The 23986-nt window shown below is 40.5% G+C and overlaps 1 protein-coding gene across 6 annotated transcripts in view; it reads right to left on the reverse strand.

Moving 5' to 3' along the window:
• The window catches only part of rbfox3a (RNA binding fox-1 homolog 3a), a 417700-nt gene that overhangs the window by 40571 nt on the left and 353143 nt on the right, over positions 1–23986 (reverse strand). For 5 of the 6 annotated variants that reach the window (XR_003463938.1, XR_003463942.1, XR_003463941.1 and 2 more), the window contains 4 exons: positions 10957–11089; positions 9663–9702; positions 9000–9064; positions 5385–5444 (listed from right to left, as the gene is read on the reverse strand). Coding sequence is in view for 1 of the 6 variants with exons in the window: in XM_027289251.1 (XP_027145052.1) it covers positions 5385–5444; positions 9000–9064; positions 9663–9702; positions 10957–11089 (298 nt within the window). In the remaining 5 variants the exon portion in view is untranslated. The remainder of the gene's footprint in view (positions 1–5384; positions 5445–8999; positions 9065–9662; positions 9703–10956; positions 11090–23986) is intronic. The other variant, XR_003463940.1, reaches the window with a different exon arrangement.

A 23986-nucleotide genomic window follows, 5' to 3' on the forward strand; every position in this document is an offset into this window, starting at 1 on the left:
TAAAGTCGTAAATAGTCTATTCTGTTATTTTAGAGGAGGACAGTTGTTAAAATGAGGGCCGTGGAGCATTTCATGAAATTGTACTTTAGCATATGTAGGAGCCAGATTGGTCATTTTCTGTGTTCATTTATGCCAGTAGGTGGCAGTATCTATTTAGGCCATTGTTTGAGTCTATATAGGTAGGTGGGTTAATCAGCGCACGCTGGGGAATCCATGAGATTTTTGACTGTGCCATGGCGTGTAACGCTGCAGGTCAGAATTCTGTGCTATTGTGAAAGTGAGTACTTTTGAGTCGGCTGTGTGTAGCCTAATAAACCTGCAACATATAATCAGTAATGCTTGGACATTGGCTGTGTTATGCATTTACACCTGCATGCACCTACACCTACACTGGCACGCGTACAAGCCCTTTAAACCACCAGCATGCGCGGATAGTGACAAAGGGCCACTATAGCATAGGTTTCACAAACAAGGAGATACTTAATCTTTTGGCACATCGGCATCACATAGTTACGACGGAGTATTAGGGCCATATTTAACAACGACTTTAATCTCGTAATTAATTCTCGCCATATTTAATAACGACTTTAATCTCGTAATTAATTCTCGCTGCCATATTTAATAACGACTTTAATCTCGTAATTAATTCTCGCTGCCATATTTAATAACGACTTTAATCTTGTAATTAATTCTCGCCATATTTAATAACGACTTTAATCTCGTAATTAATTCTCGCCATATTTAATACCGACTTTAATCTTATAATTAATTCAATCAATTTTTTTTTTAAATGTGGCCCTAATACTCCATCGTAAAAATGTGCTATTTCTAAAAGTTTTTAAATTTTTATTTTATTTCTGAAAATCATCTTGCAACCCCCCCTTACTGCCTCGTAACACCCACTTTGGGAACCAGTGAACTAGACATTTAGAATGTGCTCAAATCAGCGTGACAGCACACCTGACTCATCATTAAACCACTTACCCTGCTAACCCCATGGCAACGTAGCTAACTACTGAAGCTGAAGAAGAAAATGGGCTACACTAGTAACATAAAATGAATCTTTTTGTTGTTCATTTTGATTTGTATGGTGGACTTAGTTTCGATGAATGTTTAAAAGAGCATGAAAAGAAAAAACCAAAGGAGAGATATGTGCCGATGTCAAGTGAGGAGCTTAACCCTCAGTTGGAGTTGTCAAGGAATGAAGTCAGTACATCCCATCTTAATATGTACACTTGAGATCAACATTTAATAAAGTAATAAATCTGAATTTCAAATTTCAATTTTTCTTTAATGAATATTCTGTGTTACAGAGCTGTTAGACTGCCTCATTAATACAGGTGTGCACCTCGTTTGTGTGCAGCACATCAGAGATCAAATATTGTTTGATTGATTGATTGATTGTTTTGTTTTTAAAAAACTAAAGATCGACTAATCTGGAATGGAGATGGATATTTTGTTAAATAAAAACATGTCAGTTTTGGAAATGATCATCAATACATCAATCTTTGTTCAATACATTTTGACTTGTGGACTTTAAAACACTGTTCAAATACAGTCTCAAATACAGCGGTATTACCTTAAAATACATGGGAAGTTCACATCTAGTAACTACTGACTGTTATGGAATTTTCTATCCTTAGGTTACACATGGTGTGGGCCTTGAGTTCCTCGGCAGTATTAATTGTTTGGCTTTGACTAGGTGCCACCATATCTCAACACTGTGGTGGCCGGGGTCGAAGAGGCCTGTTGCTGCCTTCCTAGTCATAATAGATAGCTGGCCATTGATGTTCCATTAACATGAACAGACATCAGTGTCTCCAGACTAGAATGTGTTGACAATAACACCTCCATGGGTAAAGACATTCTCTTTGACTAATTCTGGGCGTATAGTATTTGTGGTGTTATCTTTGGGTTTAAAGTTTATCCACCATCACAAATTCGTCAGAATGCGAGACTGACTCAAGCACTTTAGATGTACTTTGAGAGTGTCTCTAATTCTCCTTGGCCAAGTGTCAATAAATAATACAGCATAAGACATCAGAGGCTCCTGAACACTTTCTTCCCTCCTGATCTCACCATTGACCTTTGACTTCAGCAATTTCTCCACAACACTGACTGAATTGACTGAACTAGAAAAGCAGTTCAGTGTTTATATGTACGGTATTTATTCAGTTTGGGAAACGAACATTAGAAAAGTAGGAAGCATATACATATGAGTCTACTGCTGTGACTTATTGTATTCCAGGTATTAGTCAGACCCCATGTATCTCCATAGAAATGGAGATCAGAACAGAAACTGTGAGCAAACAGAAATGTTTATTTTGAGAAAAAATTCCACTCCAAAACATTTTGATTATATATTTTACTTAAGTTGGTAATTGGAATAATTGCAAGTCACTCACTGTTGTGCCAATAATGACGTTAAAGCACACCCTCTAGTGTAATTTGAGATGCAATTATCCCACTGTGATCAGTCAATCTTAGATCCCACAAAGTTAAAATGCAGAGAAATATAACGCAAATTGTCTCTGTGTGGTGAGGCAAAAAGCCATTTAAGAAAATCACCATGCCCGTAGATCACTGAGGGACGGCGGTGTGCTCCGCCGTCCCTCAGTGATCTACGGGCATGGTGATCACAACCTGGTGTAAACAGACCGGGTGCTGGAGAGTCACCAGACCTGCAGATCACAGAGGGACCGTGGAGATCAACGAGCCGCCACCACTCCGGAAACAATAGCCCGACGCAAAGAGACCCGCTTGCCAATCTCCTTTCAAAGTTGGAAGCTTTTAGCCACAAATAACTCTCAAAGCCAACTGGCAGGCAAAGTTCAAACTTATTTACTTTAATACAAATAGCACAGTTGTTGATAGACAATATTAATATGGACAGAGAGACAAGACAAGTGTGCCGTCTGTGCGCTGCCATTTAGAGTTGGGGGCGCACAGAGTATCTTGATTGAAATGATTAAAATGGTATATTTCATGGTCGTCCTGATTGCCTTTTGCTTCCTCTTACCTGGCATAGTCCAGTGATAGATAGTGGCAACCTAGTCTACGGAAGCGCTTAGTGGTCATGTATTCATACGTGTTATTTTCTCCATGTTCTCATGATAAGTAAATTCTCATGAGATCTCGAGATAACAAGACTTTGTTTTATCTACACTACTCTTATAGCACAAGAGTAAGGACATAATTTTTATGAGATCTCGAGGAATCAAAAGGATAGTAGTACATTATTGCAAGTTCATTCAATGTAGCGATGTCAGAGGAGCAGGAGTATATAGATCAGTATGTCACATCCATCAGTCAGCGTCAGGTCAGCACAGCATGACGTCACATCTCAGGCATCTCATATTGGATTCGTTTTTGAGATCTCAATTTAATTACGTATGTCGTTATCTCTGGAAAGCAAAGCCTTGTTTTCTCAAGATCTTCAGAAAATGAGCTTGTTATATCGGGATAAGAGGATAATTTTGGAATAACCAGACTTTGGCCGGTGTTTGCTCTGTTGCAATGGCACCATGTAGTTAACTGCGAGTTACAGTACGAGCTCTGTGTTTTTAGGGCTTTTTTTAACGACACCAGTCTCCATCCAGTTTGTGTAAACATGGAATTGAAGCTTGGGGTCATTTGCCTTTTTTCTGTCATACTTCATGATACATCAGGTGACCTCTTCAAATAAAGCCAGGGCTCTGTTGTTGTCTACACACGAAAACAGCTGTTAGCATTAGGCAGATATAGACAGCAGACAGCTGAAGACAGACAGGAAAGCAGTGAGATAGAGGGGGGACGACACCCAGCAAAGGAAACATCTGTGGACCACAGGCCGGAGTCAGAACTGGGAGGAAGGACTCTGCTTTTCGTCCGTGGGGAACCCAGTCTACCAGCTCAGCCACCAGGACGTGTATTTATTGATTTATGTAGATTTATGTCCACATTATATATTGTGAGCCGCTGTAACAAGTGAATTATCTTATCATATCTTATCTTAACCTTTCCTGGTCGGCTGTCAGACAGTGGTCGAGCAGCACAGGGGAGATGCCATTTTTACCAACTTCACTTCCCACAGCAGTGAAATGACACTAGAGAGCTCTGGAGTTGACTTTGAGACACAGTTGTCTTTTATTTAATTATGTACTGTAACACACACTCTGCATTTCTTTAGAAGCAAACTTCTCCTGTTAACTTGCTCTGTTGCTCCGCCACACACACACACACACACACACACACACACACACACACACACCCTTTCACTCTGCTCGTCCCTGCCACTCACTCACTCTTGCTTGACCATTCACACCTTACGCACACATCTTACACACTGCTCTATTCCCCAAAGGAACTACACTACTCTTGTAACACAAGAGTAAGGACATAATTTCCATGAGATCTCGAGGAATCAAAAGGATAGTAGTACATTATTGCAAGTTCATTCAATGTAGCAATGTCAAAGGAGCAGGAGAATATAGATCAGTATGTCACATCCATCAGTCAGCATCAGGTCAGCACAGCATGACGTCACATCTCAGGCAACTCATATTTGGTTCGTTTTTGAGATCTCAATATAATTACGTATGTCGTTATCTCCGGAAAGCAAAGCCTTGTTTTCTCAAGATCTTCAGAAAATGAGCTTGCTATATCTGGATAACCATATTATCAAGATAACGATAGAAATAACTTCTCATAACGGAAAAACAAAGGAAATGTAATGTATGAATGCATGACTGCTTAGGGCTTCTGTACTAGAACATGTGTACACTGTGGAGAGACAGAATAGAGTCTTTTAGTTCCCAGCCTGTCTATTTTGTATAAAACCTCTTTTATCCTATAATAAATAAAACTCCACCTCCCAGCCTCTGCCCAATCTCCTCTCAACTTCACTACATTGCCCCGGCTTCCCTTTAAATCAGGAGAGCTTAAAAAAAACAGTGAGAGAGACACAGTATTAAAAATGAAACAGGGAGAGAGTGAGCGTGAAGAGGGATATACTACACATTGTCCAAAGAGAGAGGATGGAAAAAAGAGTGAAAAAGAAGGATGTGAGAGGAGAAATGGAAAGGGAATGAAATAAGTCTTGTAGAGAGAGACATGCCCTCTCACCTGCTCTGCTCGTCTTCTGTGTTCTGTTCATAATTCTCCTGAGCACACTGTTCGCTCCTTGCCTCTGATAAATCTTACATTATCAGAGGCCTACAGGCTCCTGCTGTGGCTGTTTCTTATCAGGTCTGACATGCTCAATCTCCCTAAGATTAGCTCCCCAAGCACCTTCACAGACTCACACACACACCTAGAGAGCAATAGTAGCAGGGATGTGCAACACTTACACACACAGGCACACGTTTTTCTATAAACACATATCACTTTTGATCTGGAGGACTCACTAGCAGACTGCAGGCTCTCGGAGGGCTGAGGACAGCTGCACAGGGAGGAGAGCAGCAGTCCTTGGCAAGGGCAGGAGAAAGGGAAGGGAGGGTAAGGTACAAGGTCCAACAGGTTCAAGAATCAGAGGTGAGGGGGTGACAAGGAGCTCTGAGGGGGATGACAGTTGAAAGATGGAATGGATCAAATGGTTTTCTCCCCTGTCTGCTGTCTTTGGCTCTGTTTACACAGACTGATTTTACACAAAAAACAAATGGACCGGAAAAAAAAACTATTGGCACCCTCAACTTAATATTTGGTAGCACACTCTTTGGAAAAAGTAATTTAACTCAGTCTCTAATTGTAATTTATTTATTTCAAGACAGGGACAGCACACAATAAAACATTAATCTTGTACAACAAGAGAATATGCATTGTGCCAAGTTCCAGCAGATTGCTATTTTCCACCTGTGGTCCCTGGGCAGGTTGATGGAATGTTACATAGACAATTAGTATAGGAAAACAAAAAGAAAGAAATTATTAAGTGAAATAACAGGACAAGGCCAATAATAATAAAGAAACAATATATAAAATAGATAAATAGAAACATGGAAGCAGATTCAACAGGACAGGGACCCTCAAAACATACTCACTCACTCACACCCACACACACACACACACACTCAGTTCATAAATGTGTACACTCTTGTCTTGACAGTAGCCAATCGCTTTGCAAGATGTGAAAAGGCATGGTGAGTTTTACATGATGTCAGTTGGCAGAGTATTCCATTGAGTCATGGCAATGCAAGAAAATGAAGACTTCCCAAATGTAGTTTTGGGTTGGTACACTACACTCACCCCTTGTAACAGATCTTGTTGTTCTTGTTGACTTCTCAGAGCAGAGTACAACACATTTATCTATCTATAACCATTAATGAGTTTCTTACACCTCTGTAGTGGAGTTCTGGACCACTCTTCTTTTGCCAACTGCTCCAGGTCTTTCAGATTTGATGGGCTTCTTCTCCCAAACACTGTTTTGAGATCTTTCCACCGATGCTCTATGGGATTTATACTTGACCTCATTGCTGATCACTTCAGAACTCCTCTATTCATTTTTGTGTGCTTTTTGAAGTATGCGTTGGGTCATTGTGCTGACCTCTGACGGAGACCCAGCTTACTAACACTGACACGTTGCACCCCAGAATTCTTTGGTAGCCTTTAGATTTAATAATTCAATGCACACAAGACATCCAGTGCATTAAGCAGCAAAGCAACCCAAAAACATGTGAACATCCATCAAATCTCACAGGAAGTGATTGATTTCAGTGTGCTACTAAATATTAAGTTAAGGGTGCCAATAATTATCTGGTCCATTTTTGGAGTTTTGTGTAAAATATCTCAGATTTGGCTATATATAATAAAGAGCAATGACAGTTTTATAAATCAGTAAAATCACCTTGCTTTCCATGGTAATTACAGCGGGTAAAATAAGTATTGAAAACATCACCATTTCTATCAGTAAACATACTTATAAAAGGTGCTATTGACATGAAATTTTTACCAGATGTTGGTAACATTAATAGGTTACTTACTTATTTATACAAAGAAATCAAAACAAACAGGTTCAGAAATTAAGTTGTGTAATAATGTGAAATGACACAGGGAAAAAGTATTGAACATGCTTACTGATATTTATTTAATACTTCATACAAAAGCCTTTGTTGGTAATGGCAGCTTTAAGACGCACGTATGGAGAAACTAGTTGCATACGTTGCTCATTTTAGCCCATTCTTCCACAGAAACAGTCTTCAAATCTTGAAAGTACTGTGGGACTCTTCCATGAACTCTGATATTTAGTTCTTTCCATATATTTTCCAATTGGATTTAAGTCAGGTGATTGGCTGGGCCATTCTAACAGCTTTATTTTCTTTCTCTGAAACCAATTAAGTTTCCTTGACTCTGCGTTTGTTATCATTGTCTTGCTGAAATGTCTGCCCTCACTTCATGTTCATCATCTTGGTAGATGGCAGATTTTTATCAAGAATGTCATTTCTCCATTCATCTTTCTTCAATTATTCCGCACACCATGGTGTTCTCACCTCCAAACTTCACTTCTGGCATGGTGTATTTGGGGCGATAAGCAGTGAATTTTGTCCTCCAAACATGGTGTGTATTAAGGTATCCAAAGAATTAAATTTGCTGTCAGAAATCGCGGTGAGGATCACCTGGTCGTGGCCAGTTTATGGTGAAATTATGTTCTTTCCACTTTAAGATTATGGCCCCAACAGTGCTCACTGGAACATTCAGAAGTTTAGAAATCCTTCTGTAACCAATGCCATTAGAATGTTTTGCAACAATTGTGAATGTCTTGAGAGAGCTCTTTAGTTTTACCCATCATGGGATACTCCTTGTGTGACACCTTGGTAATGAGACACCTTTTTATAGGCGATCAATTTGGACTGAACCAGCTGATATTTATTTGCACTGACAAGGGGCAGGATGGCTTTGTGATTACTGATAGATTTTAGCTGGTGTCTTGGCTTTCCATGCCTTTCTCCACCTCCCTTTCTTTATGTGTTCAATGTTTTTTCCCTGTCATTTCACCTTATTACACATAACTTATGTGTAATTACCTATTTGTTATTGTTATTATTATTATTTGTTTTGGTTTCTTTGTATGTATGGATTACTTGGGTTGTTACCAACATCTGGTGAAAATTCAATAGCACCTTTAGAAATATGTTTACTGAGAAAAATTGTGATGTGTCCAATACTTATTTTACCTGTGTATGTCTGATAAGAGAAACATTTTATGAACAACCATATATCCATTCTGAGAACTTCTAACAGAGTACACTAATAGTCTAATACATGCCAACTAGAGTCACATATAAATAGCACAGTGCTGAAATGCCACATTTCTGAGATAGATAGCATTCAGCTTTTTTCTTTTTTATCTGTACTTTTCCAATTGTAATTGTGCAATTACTGTATATAGTTTACCCTCTTTTACATTTCTTTATCAACGGTGCTACTATACTACAGGGATCATAGTTAGTGCTAAACTAAAACATGTTTTTATGCAGAAAATATTTTGACAGTAACAGTTTAGAGCTCATTTAGATATAAATGTTTTAAAATTATATCAAACTGCTGTAAATTATAAGGACAGGATAAGATCTATAGAATAGTTATTCAATGCTATCAAACAGGTCAAAAGGAGTCAAAAATGCTAAGCTTGAAAGTTTTTCACTACTGGGATCTTAGTGCTGATTTTAACACAGTTGACCATAGAATATGTTATTAGACAGGCTGACTGACTGGGTTGGACCACTATGCATTTGAGTGAATGAACATGATATGTGGAGCATCCTTAATGGTCAGTCCTTTGGCTGATTGTCTACGTGTTTCTGTGTGTTCACATTAGATATAAAAACAATACAATAAAACTGCTGCTATTAATCCTGCAATTTCAGCTTTCTTTAATGCAATGAATTGAGACCTTTTTAAACTGAGCTGCCATCCATCAAAATGTCTAATGTCAAAGTGTTTTGAGAAACATCGGAAATAATCATGATTATTTACAATAAAACCTTAACAGTGTACATTTTAATTAAGGCAAAGGGAGGTCAACATACCTGTCACTGTATGCTGCTGCGGCAGTGCCAGCTGGCTGGGCATATCTGTAAGCTGCATACCCTCCCTGAGGAGAGTCAGAGGGATCGCCTCAGATTAGGACACAAGATCATTACCAAAATGAAGACTCAAATACAACGGCTTCGCGGCTGTGGCTCAGGAGGTAGAGCGGGTCGTCCACTAATCAGATGATCGGCAGTTCGATCCCTGGCTCCTCCAGTCTGCATGTCGAAGTGTCCTTGGGCAAGATACTGAACCCCAAATTGCTCCCAAAGACTGTGCCATCGGTGTGTGAATGCACGAGAATGGTTAGCTCCCAAAACTTATGAACGATTGACACCTTGCATGGCAGCCAATGCCATGAGATATGTAGTGTAAAAGCACTTTGAATAGTCAGAAGACTGCAGTCCATTTACTATTTACCACTTGTCTTAAGAAGCATGGCAGCTAATGCCATCAGTGTATGAATGTGTGTGAATGGGTGAATGAGATATGTACTGTAAAGCGCTTTAAGTGGTCGGAAGACTAGAAAGGTGTTATATAAATACAGTCCATTTACCATTTACCATCTTCAGGTAAAGGTAAAGATAAAATGCGCAAAACACTGAGTAGACATTATTTTAATAGTCATAGTCATCATAATTAATAACTAGATTTTGACTTACATATATTTCTGCCCCATAAAAGCCATCCTGGTAGACCACACTGTTGACAGAGGATATAAAACATTAAGCATGTGGTGTGGGTGGAACATGAACTGGTGTCTGAAAGTGTCTACAGTAAACATTTTAGCACATATGGAGTTGGTGCACTTTAGGTCATAATGGCTTGATTATGCAATTGCAACATCTCACACATAAAGGTGTGTGTACTAAATATAAAATTATTGCAAATTAATATTTGTAACTGTGCTTATTCAATATCCTATAGAGAAGTGGTTATGGGGAAGAATATATCTTTTCTGTAATATTTGTCTTAAATTATTCAGAAGTAAAGTTTCAGATAATCCAGTTACTGAGGAAGAGAGTTCCTCTCTTCCTCAGTAACTGGAGGCATTTTAAAGCAAAAAGGCATTTTAAAGCAAAAAGCTTTTCATATGCAAGTCACTTTCTGTTAGCTTTTTTGTAACTAAACGTGGGCTCTATACAAACAACAGATAAGTGTCTTGATGTACTGTGCAGACAAACCGTCTCTGTTTATGTTGCTTTTCTGTCATTAGCAAATGTAAACACAAACATTTAGTCTGCATTAAGGATATTTTGTTTAGTTGCTACAATGCTTCATGTTGCTTCACATGATATTTTGTCCGTACTGCTGCCTGCTGTTTCTGAATTTATTATTTGTTTTTCTAAATGAAAGATTACAAGTACCTTTAGTTTTTCCAGCTTTAAACGATAAATTGTGTACAGCTAAAGCTAATAAAGAAAATATCTTGTATTACCACAATACAATAAAGAATTAATTCAGTAGTTCCATGTTGTCAAAGGCATCATTTGTGTGCTCATCCATCATTTCTGCTCTTTTAATTCTTTCTTTCAACCCTAACATGCTCTCTCAGACATCTGTTCTCTCTCTGTCTACCCCTTCACATTCCCTGGCTCTCTTACTCTCTATATGGCAGGGCCATTGGAGTGTGCAGGGCAGGTCATAGTTGTCCATTCCAAGCTGAGTAAAGAATGAAACATTAGGAAAGAAAGAGACAAATTTGGCCTTTCTGCTCTATTAGAAGGCAGTCTTTTTGTTTTCCACTCACCATCTTCCTGTTACTATACTGTGTGTGAGTGAGTATATATTTGTACGCGCGCGTGTGTGTGTGTAGGTTCTGTGTTTGCTGCCTTGAATTAGATGTGTGCAGTCAATGTTTTCAGTCTTACAGACAGACATGCAGTGTCATGCAGTGTTTATTTGATTATGTGTGTACATGTGTGTGTGTAAGTGCATGTGTGAGCAGGCACTCACGCTCCATAGGCAGGGATAGGTGGAGGAGGAGGTGTAGCGCGGAATGTGTTATAGACAGCGCGACCCCTCCCTCTCAAATGGGTCCCTCTGTAGGCCATGGCTGCTCCTGTACTGGGGTATGGAAACCCTGTAACTTAGATTGACACATTCAGACAGAGAGAGAGAGAGAGCGAGAGAGAGAGAGAGAGGGAGAGAGGGAGAGAGAGAGAGAGAGAGAGAGGAGAGAGAGAGAGAGAGAGGGAGAGAGAGAGAGAGAGAGAGAGAGAGAGAGAGAGAGAGAGAGAGAGAGAGAGAGAGAGAGAGAGAGATAGATAGATAGATAGATAGATAGATAGACAGATAGATAGATAGATAGATAGAGAGAGAGAGAGAGAGAGAGAGAGAGAGAGAGAGAGAGAGAGAAAGAGAGAGGTTGGAAGAAGTACAATATGTTACGACCTAAATAACTTTCTAATTTTAGTATTTTTCTTTTCCTCAATAATAAGGACATTTAACATCTTAATCTTGTAAATGAAATCCATTGGATGATAGATACAACTGGTCGCTGTAGTTTTGGCAGACGTTGATAACTACGGTAAATGTTTTGTTAACAATTTAAAAAAACTGAGAATATCACCATAGTAAAAGGTGAGTGGGCTAGAAACTTAAAAAATGTGCAGTTCCACAGGTAGCCTATAAGCACTTGCTTGCTAACATGGATGAATTTTCAATAAAAATATTTGAAATTAAGGTGTGAGGAATGTGGATGAGAGAAATGCCAAGGTTTGTACAAGGTAAAGGAACACTTTACTTGTTACAACAGCCCAAGCACAGAAGAAAAGAGTGACTCAATGAAATAAACTGAAATACATTTAAAATAAAATATATTATTTACACAATACATACCTTTCTTTTATACAGATATGATCATGATGGATAATTGCACACATAATTGTAATGCACACATGGATATAAGAATATAAAACACAAGAATATAAAAATACTGCACTCCAAATTGAACAACTGCACAAAGATTGGATTTCACAGGATTGTGCATGTGTATGTATATAAAGTATTATTCATATATACACAAATATATATACACTATTCACTAAAAGGTAAAAACAAAGACAAGCTTTGTCCCTCAAATTGTTATTTTTCTAAAAGTTAATATGTTTCTGACTGGGGACAATATCTGTTTCATAAAAGAAAAACAATTATAGGCCAAATATATCAAGAAAGACTGATTTTAACAGTGAACCTATTGTATTATACTATACATGATGAATATGTTTACAATGGTAGGATAGGTAAGATGGAGAATAGGGGAGATTATCCTGGGATAAAACATTGTGTGGGAGAGAGCTGAGAGCTGGCAGAGACAGCAAGAGAGGCACAGAGGCCTAGGTGGAAGTTTGGCCTAATTTTTGGGAGCTGTGACACAAAGCAGATGGTGTATATTGCTTGGAGTGGCAGCCTATACCCATGCTTCATCATGCATACACACACACACACACACACACACACACACACACACACACACGTGATGCGAGCTGGTGTCGCTGAAGGTCCCTGTTCGACCTTTAGTCAGCAGAGGAGCAAGGTCCCTCCCACCCTCCCTTCCTTCGTCCCTCCCTGTGGATAATGTGACTATCCTGTAAGCGCTTGATGTCAGAGAAACATTGAGCTCACATCTTGCATCTTTCTGCTAATTTACAATTTGCTTGTGTTACTTGTCTGTCAGTATACTTAACTGATACCCACTTAGCTGCTACAGCTAAATCATTTATCTTATGGACTCAAAAGTTCAAACAAATTAGACTATTTACATGAGTACAGTATAGTACTGATGACCTATAGGCTGTAAACTTAAGCAGATGGATGCATTAAAGGGAGTCCTGTTAAACCCCAAATATAATGTATCACCTCACAAGTACCTTCAGACCTCTGAGAGGCCCTGGATATACTGTCAGCAGCAGCAGCAGAGGAAGACACAAGATGTCTCACTGGAAGTGCTCAGAGCAGAAATGTTCTGTCTCTCCTCCATCTACCTTGTGCTGTGTCTGCCTTTGTTTCCCCTAACTAGTCAGACAGCAACATTAAGATGCCACACAGCCAGCACATACTCTTAGTGAGTAAAAGATCAGTTTCCCCCTAGTTGCCCCCACCTTCCCTATTTTTTGTAATTTCAGACTAATTTCTCTTTGTGTGTATATGGGTGCCAGCAGGTGTACAGTATTAGTGTATATGCAGATGAGCAAGCATGAGGACATGTGTATGTGCATGTTGTTAGCAATGTGATGTATATGAATGCAATCTGATGATGAGCTATGGCTTGTGCATGCTACAACGGTCCTGTAATAACCCATGAATCATGGCAGGGCCCCTGTCTGACAGCCAGCAGACTCATAAAACGAATACACAACATCCATTGACACATAGCACACTCTGAGGCTACATACATACATATCTTCCTACATGTGCATCTTATCTGTTAGGTGGTGTATATGATGAGTTGTGATACTTTCTGGGCTTGATAGGAATAAAAGTATAGTTCTAAAATTGGGGTAATAGAAAAGCAACTTTGATATTACAAAATATAATTGAGTAATACGTGATTATCTTTGCAGTTGGTATTTCCTGTGTGTGTGTGTGTGTGTCAGTTTTACTGTGTTTAATGGATCACACCAAGATTCCAGGACAATGACAGAACACTGCTTTTATCATAATGTGTCTAATTGGCCTTCAAATCGAATCCTTAAAAAAAAAAAAATCTGTGGAGAAGTGAAAACTTTCAGTATTGTAATAACTTCCCACAAATGTAATAACGCAATGAATAACGGTGGTTGTGGTTGTTGTTGTTTGTTTGTTCCCCGCACGCAATCAGCAGGCAGCTGGTTTGTCCCGTTGTCATGGCGACCATTGTAGTCCAGAGGAAGTCCGGTCAAAGTCGCTACAGTTCAACAGGATACTTGTTACAACTTTACTAGTGTGTTTATCTGTTTGTGTTTTTACAGATACGTGTGTTACATTAAAATAAACCCCATAACAGCTGAAACAACAGCATCTGATTTCAGTCTGTGGCTAAATAACAACTGTGAACATTATCAAAAAAAAAAAAAACTGGGATCACGACTTTGAAACGCAGTGCTGTTTTTTTTTTTCCTCATGTCACTTTTTTTTTTCCTTGTCTTTTTTTTTTTTTTCTCATGTCACCTCGGGGCTCCGTAGCATACCACGCTAAAACAGCGAGTTTGCAGAATATTAGCATGAATCACATTCATTTACAGCAAGCAGATACAATGCCATATCTCAAGAATTTTTATGGGAGTGCTAACATACTGTAACAATAAAACTAGAATATTTGCATTTATTGTGGAAATACAGTGTGGATGCCCTCTGCCAAACTGCCTGATGTATCTGTGGAAATTTATATGAAAAGATATAATTGTAGGATATTTTGAAATATTGCATAAATTACAATGTTGTAAGAAAGTGTGAGATTACCTGAAAAAAAGTTGAGTAATCTTTCTATATTTGCAATATTTATACTGTTCATTTTTTTATACTGCTATATTTGCCATATGTATACTTTAAACTTGTATATATTTTTTATGTATTATGTATTACATGTCATGTATATTGTTGTGTGCACCAGGGAGATAATGGAAATGCTATTTCAATTCTCTGTATGTACTGTACACATACTGTAGTAGCATTGACAATAAAGTTGACTTGACTTAACAAGTGAGAAATTTAGGGCAAATTTGGTTATTAGCAAAAAGAAGAAGATATTATTAAAGTTAAAAAATAAACGTATTAATTCAAGTTAATAATTACAGGGCACCACGCTGAAATCAGAGACTAATAAAAAAATATGCTACAGTCTCAAAATGAGTTCACAAAGTGAACAGTGAAGGAGTGAATGGGGGGTGTTCGCCCAGGGGCCGGACATGTAGAACAAGAATCAGGTGGAGTTGTCAGAAAACAATTTGATTTGTTTATTTAATGACTTTTCTAAATCTGCATATGTATCTTAGAAAAGACATTATTATTTGATTTCTGAGTTTCTGAGGTGCACTTGAAGGCACCATGAAGACGCTTTACCGTACAAACCGATGTAGTCGGGCACTAGATTTTAAAGTGTAGATAGCGTTACTGCAGTACTGCATCATATTGAAGTTATTGATTAATATTCCTAATAAAAAATCACAGAAATTATAAAAAGTCCTAGTAAACACTAATGTTGTTGGAGTGGCTCCGAGGATGGCTCGTTTTGATGAAAATTAGGTTGTAGCTCGTTGTCTGTCTTACTACGGTTGAAAATATGCATGTTTTGTGTTTTAACAATGTTTCAATTAAGAGTTATTGATCCCGGAAGTGCCAATATCTTTCTAACTTTACCGAAGTGCAGTGGCCAATGAGGCACCTTTCCTTATCTCCGATCCTGATCTCCTAATTATGAGAAAAGATCTCGTAATTACGAGATAAGGTGTCTAATTTTTTTTTTCAAGTGAATGCAATACGCTTCCGTACTTCTTCTTCTTCTTCACTCACATAAAAAAACACAGGTATATCGGCAATAATAGTCCCAGGTAATTCACTTCTGTTGTGGATTTTTTTGTTTGCAATGTTTCTTTTTATTTGCAGCGGCTTTTTTGTTTGCAGCATTTCTTTTTAATTGCAGCAGCGTTTCTTTTATTTGCAGTGGCGTTTCTTTTTATTTGCAGCGTTTCTTTTATTTGCAGCAGCATTTCTTTTTATTTGCAGTGTTCCTTTTATTTGCAGCAGCATTTCTTTTTATTTGCAGTGTTTCTTGTATTTGCGGTGGCATTTCTTTTTATTTGCAGCGTTTCTTTTATTTGCAGCATTGAGGGTTCCCGGGCCACCGTAGGAAGCCGGTCACTCCGTGTGTTCTTTTTACGTTAACGGCTTGGTCGGTTAACTTGTCGTCGCTTGTTACAATCAGCTGGCAGACTCCGTGCGCTGCACACGCTGGTTTGTTTACACTCTCGGTTAGCGGCATGCTAACCAGAGAGTCCTGAGGACAGGTAGGCGCGTCTGCTGCGGATAGCGGTAGGAAGTACACGACAGAAATGATCGTTTTTTGGCCAAACCGTTGTAACTATTGCTTGACCACTAGTATTACGAGGCTTTCCTGGTCGTGCAGGTTATCTTTTTATGTGACCTTCGGTACGGAAAGGACTTCTTTCGCTTGGTAAAGAAACGGGTTTGTCTGCTTCCCTGCAGAAAAATCCCTCCTTTTTAACATGGGTGTTAATGGGGATGTGGCAGGTACCAGTACCTGGTGCTCCGATGCTCACACCACCGAAACGGTAACGCTGACAGCTTCAGTAGTGGTATCACTGCGTATGTATTCAGTTTTCCTACGTTTTGGGTGGTAAATTGTGTCTGTAGAATGAATATTGTGGCCGTTTAAGACGTTTATGTTTTTTTTATGTTTAGAGTTCTTCTGTGGTGCTTCACTCTAGCTCTGACGTCACTCACTCTAGCAGGTGCAATGCACACTCATTATAAACGCAGAGTTGGAGTAAGAACATGCTCAACTTTAGTGTTTGATTGTTTAAAAACGGTAAAAGATTTTGTAAGATCTTGTGTACAAGTAGTAATTTGAATTTGAAGTCTGTAGTACAAAGTATGCAGTCGTAGTAGTTGTTGAAAGTGTGGGCCTGTTGAGAGTGTGAAATAGAAATGTTCCGATACCATTTTTTCCCTCCTGATACCGATACTTGTGCTGTAGGTATTGGCCGGTACCGAGTATCTGATACCAGTATAGTTATTGTGGAGGGGGGCGTGCTGCATCAGCTGCAGGAGAGAGGTGTGGGGAGGGCTCAGGAGAGCAGCGCCAGGTGAGAGTGATTAGCACACCTGTACCCAACTGTCTAATCACTCTCGCCCTCTTTTCCAACACAGTAGCATGCTGGACCAGAAGAGGAGACAGGATGGACAAAGACACACGGCAGACGGCAGCGAGACGCCTGCAGTGTGGGACTGTTTTGTGGCTGAATAAAAAATCCCTCACATTTTGGCGCCCAACCAGCTCAGCAAAGAGGCGATGTCGGAACCACAGCAGGTACAGCCAGTAATGGCGCTGGCCCAAATGGTGGCCAGTAGGCAACAGCTCGCGGCACTTCAGCAGCAGACTGAAGGCCAGTGAGTCGTGACACTCAGGCAGATGACATAATAACCCAATTGTTGGTTACACTAAACCGGATAATGGCTCGATTCTATTGGCCAGGCATTCGGGCAGATGTGCGCCGCTGGTGTGCGTCTTGTCCCGAATGCCAGAATGCCATGCCGCGGTATCCAAAGGCAGTGCCGCTGCGCACCATCTCTGCAGACTAATGCGTCGGGCAGAGGGCTGGGGGCCGTTCTGTCCCAGCAGGTGCAGGGCATCGACCGCTCAGTGCTATACATCTGCCGCAAGCTGTCGGAGAGGGAGGCCAGGTACAGCACGGTGGAGAGGGATTGCCTGGCCATCCAGTGGGCGGTCGATGCTCTGCGGTACTACCTGCTGGGGCGCCCATTCACCCTCTGCTTGGACCACGCTCCCCTCCAGTGGCTCCACTGCATGAAAGATGCCAACGCCCGGATCACCCGTTGGTATCTGGCGTTACAGCCGTTTAAGTTCACTGTGATCCATAGGCCGGGCGGTGGAGGTATGTGGAGGGGGGCGTGGTGCATCAGCTGCAGGAGAGAGGTGTGGGGAGGGCTCAGGAGAGCAGTGCCACGTGAGAGTGATTAGCACACCTGTACCCAACTGTCTCATCACTCTCGCCCTCTTTTCCAACACAGTAGCATGCTGGACCAGAAGAGGAGACAGGACGGACAAAGACACACGGCAGACAGCAGCGAGACGCCTGCAGTGTGGGACTGATTTGTGGCTGAATAAAAAATCCCTTACGAACGGGCTTTGGTCTATGATTGTTCTGTGCTAGAGAACCCACAGTGGCAGCAAGCCTGTCACCGTTATAAAAAAAAATATCATACCACGCCTGCATGACTGTGATATGATTATCATTGTGGTAAGGCCTGGCTCAGGTTAAGCCCTTTGTAAAACATGAATAAATACAGCAAATGCAAGCCATTTATTTTAAAATTTATTTATCTGATAATCTACCTGTGTGTGTTCCCACTGTTTATTTCATGTACCAGCTTCTAAATCTGAGTCTGACTCGCAAATTATGCAACAGTGACACGAAGAAGTTTAATTTGATTTGTGTCCGATGATTAGAGAGAGAGAAGGAGCGCTTTGGTAGAGAGCCATAACAATAACAGAGAGAGAGCGCTGGCCTCGATAAATCTGTTATTAATCAGCAAAAAAAAAAAACGCCGACATGATATGCTTGTGCTAGTTAGCTTAGCTCCAAGCCTCACGTCAACCGGCTCAGACACACGCGTGTCTGTTGTGTCTGTGTCACGTGATCAACTCTTCCTCGTCCTCTAAAACAGCAGGCTGCAGGTTGCAGCACAGCGCCACCGTTTTAAGAGCGGTGAAGAAGAACTGTGCCAGAGCTTAGCGGCGCTAACCAGTAAATAAATTACTAATTTAATAAATTATGTGGTATCGGGTCGGTGCCTGGACTCCAGTAGTCGCAGATACCAATGTCACCCTTCCAACTTGCAAATTTTTCAGCATATGTCAAAAAGGTCCCCCCCCCCCTCGTTTGCATACACTCAGTCTAGGACAGAGTCAATCAATCAGTATTACATTTCCCTCATTGTCCTTCATGCCCATGCAGCCTATTTCACTCAGTTACCCAAATGCACACACATACACACACACACACACACACACACGCACACGCACACGCACACACAGACACACAAACCTGCACAGACCTGTTTCTTTGTCTGTGATGCACACACAATCCAGATAGGCCGAGGCTATTATGCAAACTTGTTGTGGTTGATAACCTTCCAATGTGTTCCAATGATCCTTGAGAGCAATGCCGTCTGGCGCTTAAGATCCAAAGATCTCAACGGTGGAGGTGGCAGAGGATGACAATGTCACAACGGTACTGAAAGTGGATGAAGGCTGCAACAGAGGGTGGTCTCCAGTCATCATGAACCTCTGTGGCTCGTCCTAAATGATAAATGGATGGATGGAGCTGCCATGCAAGGTGCCAAGGTTCAGTATCTTGCCCAACGACACTTCAACATGCAGAGTGAAGAAGATCAAACCATTCCACCACTTAGTGGATGACCCGCTCTACCTCCTGAGCCACAGCCGCCCTTGTAGCCCTCTCAGAAGAGGGCCTACAGTGTACTCTGGTTGCCTTTGTGAAAGCATACAAATAGCTTGGCCTAGCCATCAACATATCACACCACCAAACAGTACTCCTGTCCCACCTCCAAACATCTCAATTGACAACACCAGACTGGAAAATGTGGACCACCTCCAGTATCTGGGCAGCCTCCTCATCAAAAGTCAACATTGACGGTGAAATACATCACCACCTCAACTGTACCAGTGGGGCTTTTTCAAAGCTAAGGAAAGAGTCTTTGAAAGCCCCAAACTTCTGGCAAAGACTAAAATCCTGGTCTACAAAGCTGTAATGCTACCCTCTTTCTGTATGGATCAGAGGACCACATACAGCAGCCACTTAAAAGAGCTAGAGGCATAAAGTCAGAAATGCATCCGAAAAATCTTCAGGATCAATTGGGAGGATCAACACACCAGTGTCCTAGAGGAGAATGACATCCCCACCATCACTGCGACCATTGCTCAACACAAGCTCAGATGGATTGGTCACGTTAAACACTGGCCTGACATTTGCCTTAAAAAGTCCTCTACTCACAGCTTGTTGAAGGAAAATGTGCCCTAGGAGGCCAAATAAAGATCCATATAGATAACATTAAAACAAACATCAAAATGTTCCACATAGCTCTTAAGACTTAGGAAGACATAGGGAAAAAAAGGGCGACATGGAGAAACCTTGTCCATGAGGATACTGTACTGTATAATGGTGACCTCCACCATGCTGCAGAAAAGAAGCGCAGACTCAGGAGAGATCATCAAAAAGGCCCAACTCAAACCAACCACCACATTTTTCATCTGCCCACACTACACAAGTATAATTGAGTCCAGGATTGGCCCCGTATGCCCATTTGAAGACCCACAAGGACCAAGATGGAGCATAGTCAGACTGGACCAGGATTGACTGCCGATCAAATCAAATCAAATCAGATTTTATTTGTATAGCCTAAAGTCACAAAGTACATTTTCCTCTGAGGGCTTTACAATCCGTACAGGGAGTGACACCCTCTGCCCTTAGACCCTCGGTTCGAGTGAGGAAAAACTTGCCCACAAAAACCATTTAACAGGGAAAAAAGGTGGAAGAAACCTCAGAAGGAGCCACAGAGGAGGGATCCCTCTCCCAGGACGGACAGACGTGCAATAGATGTCACGTGTACAGGACAAATCAACACAAACATATTATACAATTACAATGACTGATAAAATGACAATGAATTACAATGAATGATAAAATTACAATGAATGATAAAATGATTACAGTGTAGCCGATGATGATATTAATGATGGTGGGTATGAACTTTGGTGAATAATCTGAATCGCATGTTGCCACTAAATCAACCACTGCCAATTTTTTTTTCCGAATATGAATTACTCATATAAGATGCATGCCTTTTTTCAAACAATTTGAACTAAGTATCAGTGAGGACAGACAGTCTAATGTTCAATTGTGAAGACTGTCTTACTTAAACTTCTAGAAACCACTGTTTTTATTTAAGCAATAAATTTCAAGAGGCTGTGGTTTGCCATGATTTTAAAACAGCGTCAACACATTTATACCCCATAACTGACATGATTTCTCCTGCCTCAAGGCAGCATCAGAGAGTTTTTTCACAGTGGTGCTTTGCAAGCTTTGGTTAGTTTAGACCAGTGTTACTCAAAGACCACTAGTGGTCCGCGAGCGACCTCAAGTGGTCCGTGAGGGGATCTCTTAAAATATTCGAATTTCCCACACAAGTTTGTGGAGTCCTACCTAACATTATTTGAAGTGTAAAGCGAATTTGTTCTCTGAACAAAAATGCAGACAAATATTTTTTAAAAATATGTATAATGGATATATGAAGATAAATCTGAATTAGCAGTGCCCAAATTGTTGCCTAAGCAACCATGGTGCGTATTAGCCATGGCCGAAAATGTCCAAAATCAGCTGATATCACGCCTCCAGCAGAGCTCGATGTTTTCACTACAGCTGGACGAGTCCACGGACATTGGCAGTGAGGCAAACCTTTTGTGCTACGGGAGATATATATATAATGGCGCTGTACATGATGATTTTCTTTTTTGTCATTCTCTCCCGACAAACACAATAGGAGAGGCGATTTTTGATTCTCTAAATACCTTCATTGGCCAGAGTGGCCTTGATTGGAATAGGTGTGTCGGTATTTGCACTGACGGGGCAACTGCGATGACCGCAAAACACAAAGGCCTGGTTACGCGCGTACGCGCAGTCGCCCCATTGGCCACAGCAACGCACTGTTGTATCCACCGAGAGCAGCTGGCAGTGAAGAAAATGCCACACTGTCTAAAAACGGTCTTGGACGAGGCTGTTAAAATTGTCAACATGATTAAGGGCAAATCGCTGAACACACGCATTTTTAAGGTTCTGTGCAATGAGATGGGCAGCGAACACACGAAACTTCTTTTCCACACAGAAGTTCGTTGGCTGTCTCGTGGCAAAGTTCTGACCCGTCTTTTTGAGCTGCGTGACGAGGTTAAACTATTCATGCATCAGACTGATGAACTTTATGACAGAATGCATGACTTCCAATGGCTTGCAACGCCTGAGCACCCTGAACTTGCGCAGTCAGCATTGAAAATCCTAATGCCGTTTTCAACCACCTACAAGTGTGAAGTTGCATTTTCAGCGCTAGTTAGTTTGAAAACAAAGCAGCGCAACCAGATCAATGTGGCCCCCAGTATGAGATTACGACTGTCCAGTTTAGAACCAGACATACAGTCAGTGATGCAAAATATGCATCAGCACCATTCCTCCCATTAAGAGACGGGGAAAATTAGTTCATGGTCAAACGACCAGATGCAGTCTGAATTACCAGTGTTTTGTTAGATTTTGTTAAGGCTGCTTTTCACCAGAGACAATTAAGATTTGTTTATTCTTCATAACAGTCATGCAGCAGGGGTGGTCCCTGAAATTTTTTTTTTTGACAAAGTGGTCCTTGGTCTGAAAAAGTTTGAGAAACACTGGTTTAGACTCACTCTGTAGCGGCAGCATTGCTTATTACACTACTACTACTAGTATTGTAATAAGCACACCTGTGAAAAATCTGACGTGCATAGTTGCCATCAGTGTATGAATGTGAATGAGATATGTGAAAGCACCTTGGTGGTCAGGAGAATGGAAAGGCAGTCTTTTCACCATTACCGAACCAAATCATTTGTTGCAAAATGTCAGCTTTTGTTGTTATTTCTGATTTACTGAATAGCCTATGCATGGATAGGATGGACAGGATAGAGGAGGAAGAGATAAGAAGAAATCATGACAGAGAAATTGAAGATCTGAAAAAGTCAAGAAAATAAACCAGGACTGGAACATTGTGGTCCTTTAACTGTTTTCAGACCTGGTTTGTCAAGAAAAAAAGTCACCAAAATGGAGCTAAACCAGGCTCAACCTCTGTTTTATTCACTGTGCTCTAAGGTTTCAACAGTAATGTTAGGCTACATGCAGGGTTAAAGTGATACATCAAAGATCTACCAATCAGCCAATCCTGGTGTCTGGTGAAAGATCCCGAGTTCACCTCTTGAAACAATGTGAGTATTGAAAAAACTTGGATGTAACAAAACATCCCACCACAAAGCATTAATGGAGACAGACTTCAAGAAAATCAAGAACTCTCAGGCAGAGAGACAAAGATGCTGGCAAAAGAAACAAAGAGAGCCTGTAGGGATTTTTGTTTGAGCAGCCTGGGAACCCCCTATGCCCTGTCACTTTTTAGAGTAAGACCTCTTATTGCTGCCACCCAATCCACCAGCCTTTTATCTCCATCTAAAGTGCACTAACAATCTGTCGTGAGATAACAATGTAACTTTAGCTAGCTTGCATGTTTTTATTTTTAGCCTACTGTATGCTCACTTTTTCTAATTATGCCACTTGCCAGCAATATTACTTTTGAACACTGTGACAAAAATGATTTTGTAGCAAAAATTATATCACTGGAAAAGGTGCAGTTGCAGATGGTAGATACATTTGTGGTTACCATGTACCTAACTACAACATGATGGGAACATTTCTTCTTTCTCCTAACATTATGTATTAGGAGCCCATGGGGTGAACTTCTTCGTCTCCATGTCACCACAGAATTGTAAAGCAGCTACAGAGAGAGAGTCTAAACTAACCAAAGCTTGCAAAGAACCACTGTACAAAAACTGTACAAAAACTCTCTGATGCTGCCTTGAGGCAGGAGAAATCATGTCAGTTATGGGGTATAAATGTGTTGACGCTGTTTTAAAATCATGGCAAACCACAGCCTCTTGAAGTTTATTGCTTAAATAAAAACAGTGGTTTCTAGAAGTTTAAGTAAGACAGTCTTCACAATTGAACATTAGACTGTCTGTCCTCACTGATACTTAGTTCAAATTGTTTGTACTACTACTACTTCAGAATTTACAACAGGTTTGAAAGCAGCATAGCCAATCATAACATAACACAACACTACAGGTAAAGATACGTTCCCAGGAACAATGCTACAAACTAGTTTGTACAGATTCCATGAGAAACCTAACCCCATGTACACAGGGACAAGAATTTTGGTATATAGATGCACTAAATACGTGTGTCCCATTTTACAATATTTGGAGCTATTGTTATTATTTTTGCATTGTTGAAAAGCGGATCCTGAAGGAACTTGCAACTTGTTAAGAACCTCAATGTTGTGGGGGCTGACCTCAATGTTTTTTCCCCCATAGCTGAAGACAATCATGGCTATTATTTGCGCCCTGGCCATTATTTAAGCAGCATTTATTTGAGAATTCATAGAA

The sequence above is a fragment of the Larimichthys crocea genome, chromosome XVI, assembly GCF_000972845.2.
Source record: "Larimichthys crocea isolate SSNF chromosome XVI, L_crocea_2.0, whole genome shotgun sequence".
In the NCBI taxonomy this organism is placed as follows: Eukaryota; Metazoa; Chordata; class Actinopteri; family Sciaenidae; genus Larimichthys; species Larimichthys crocea.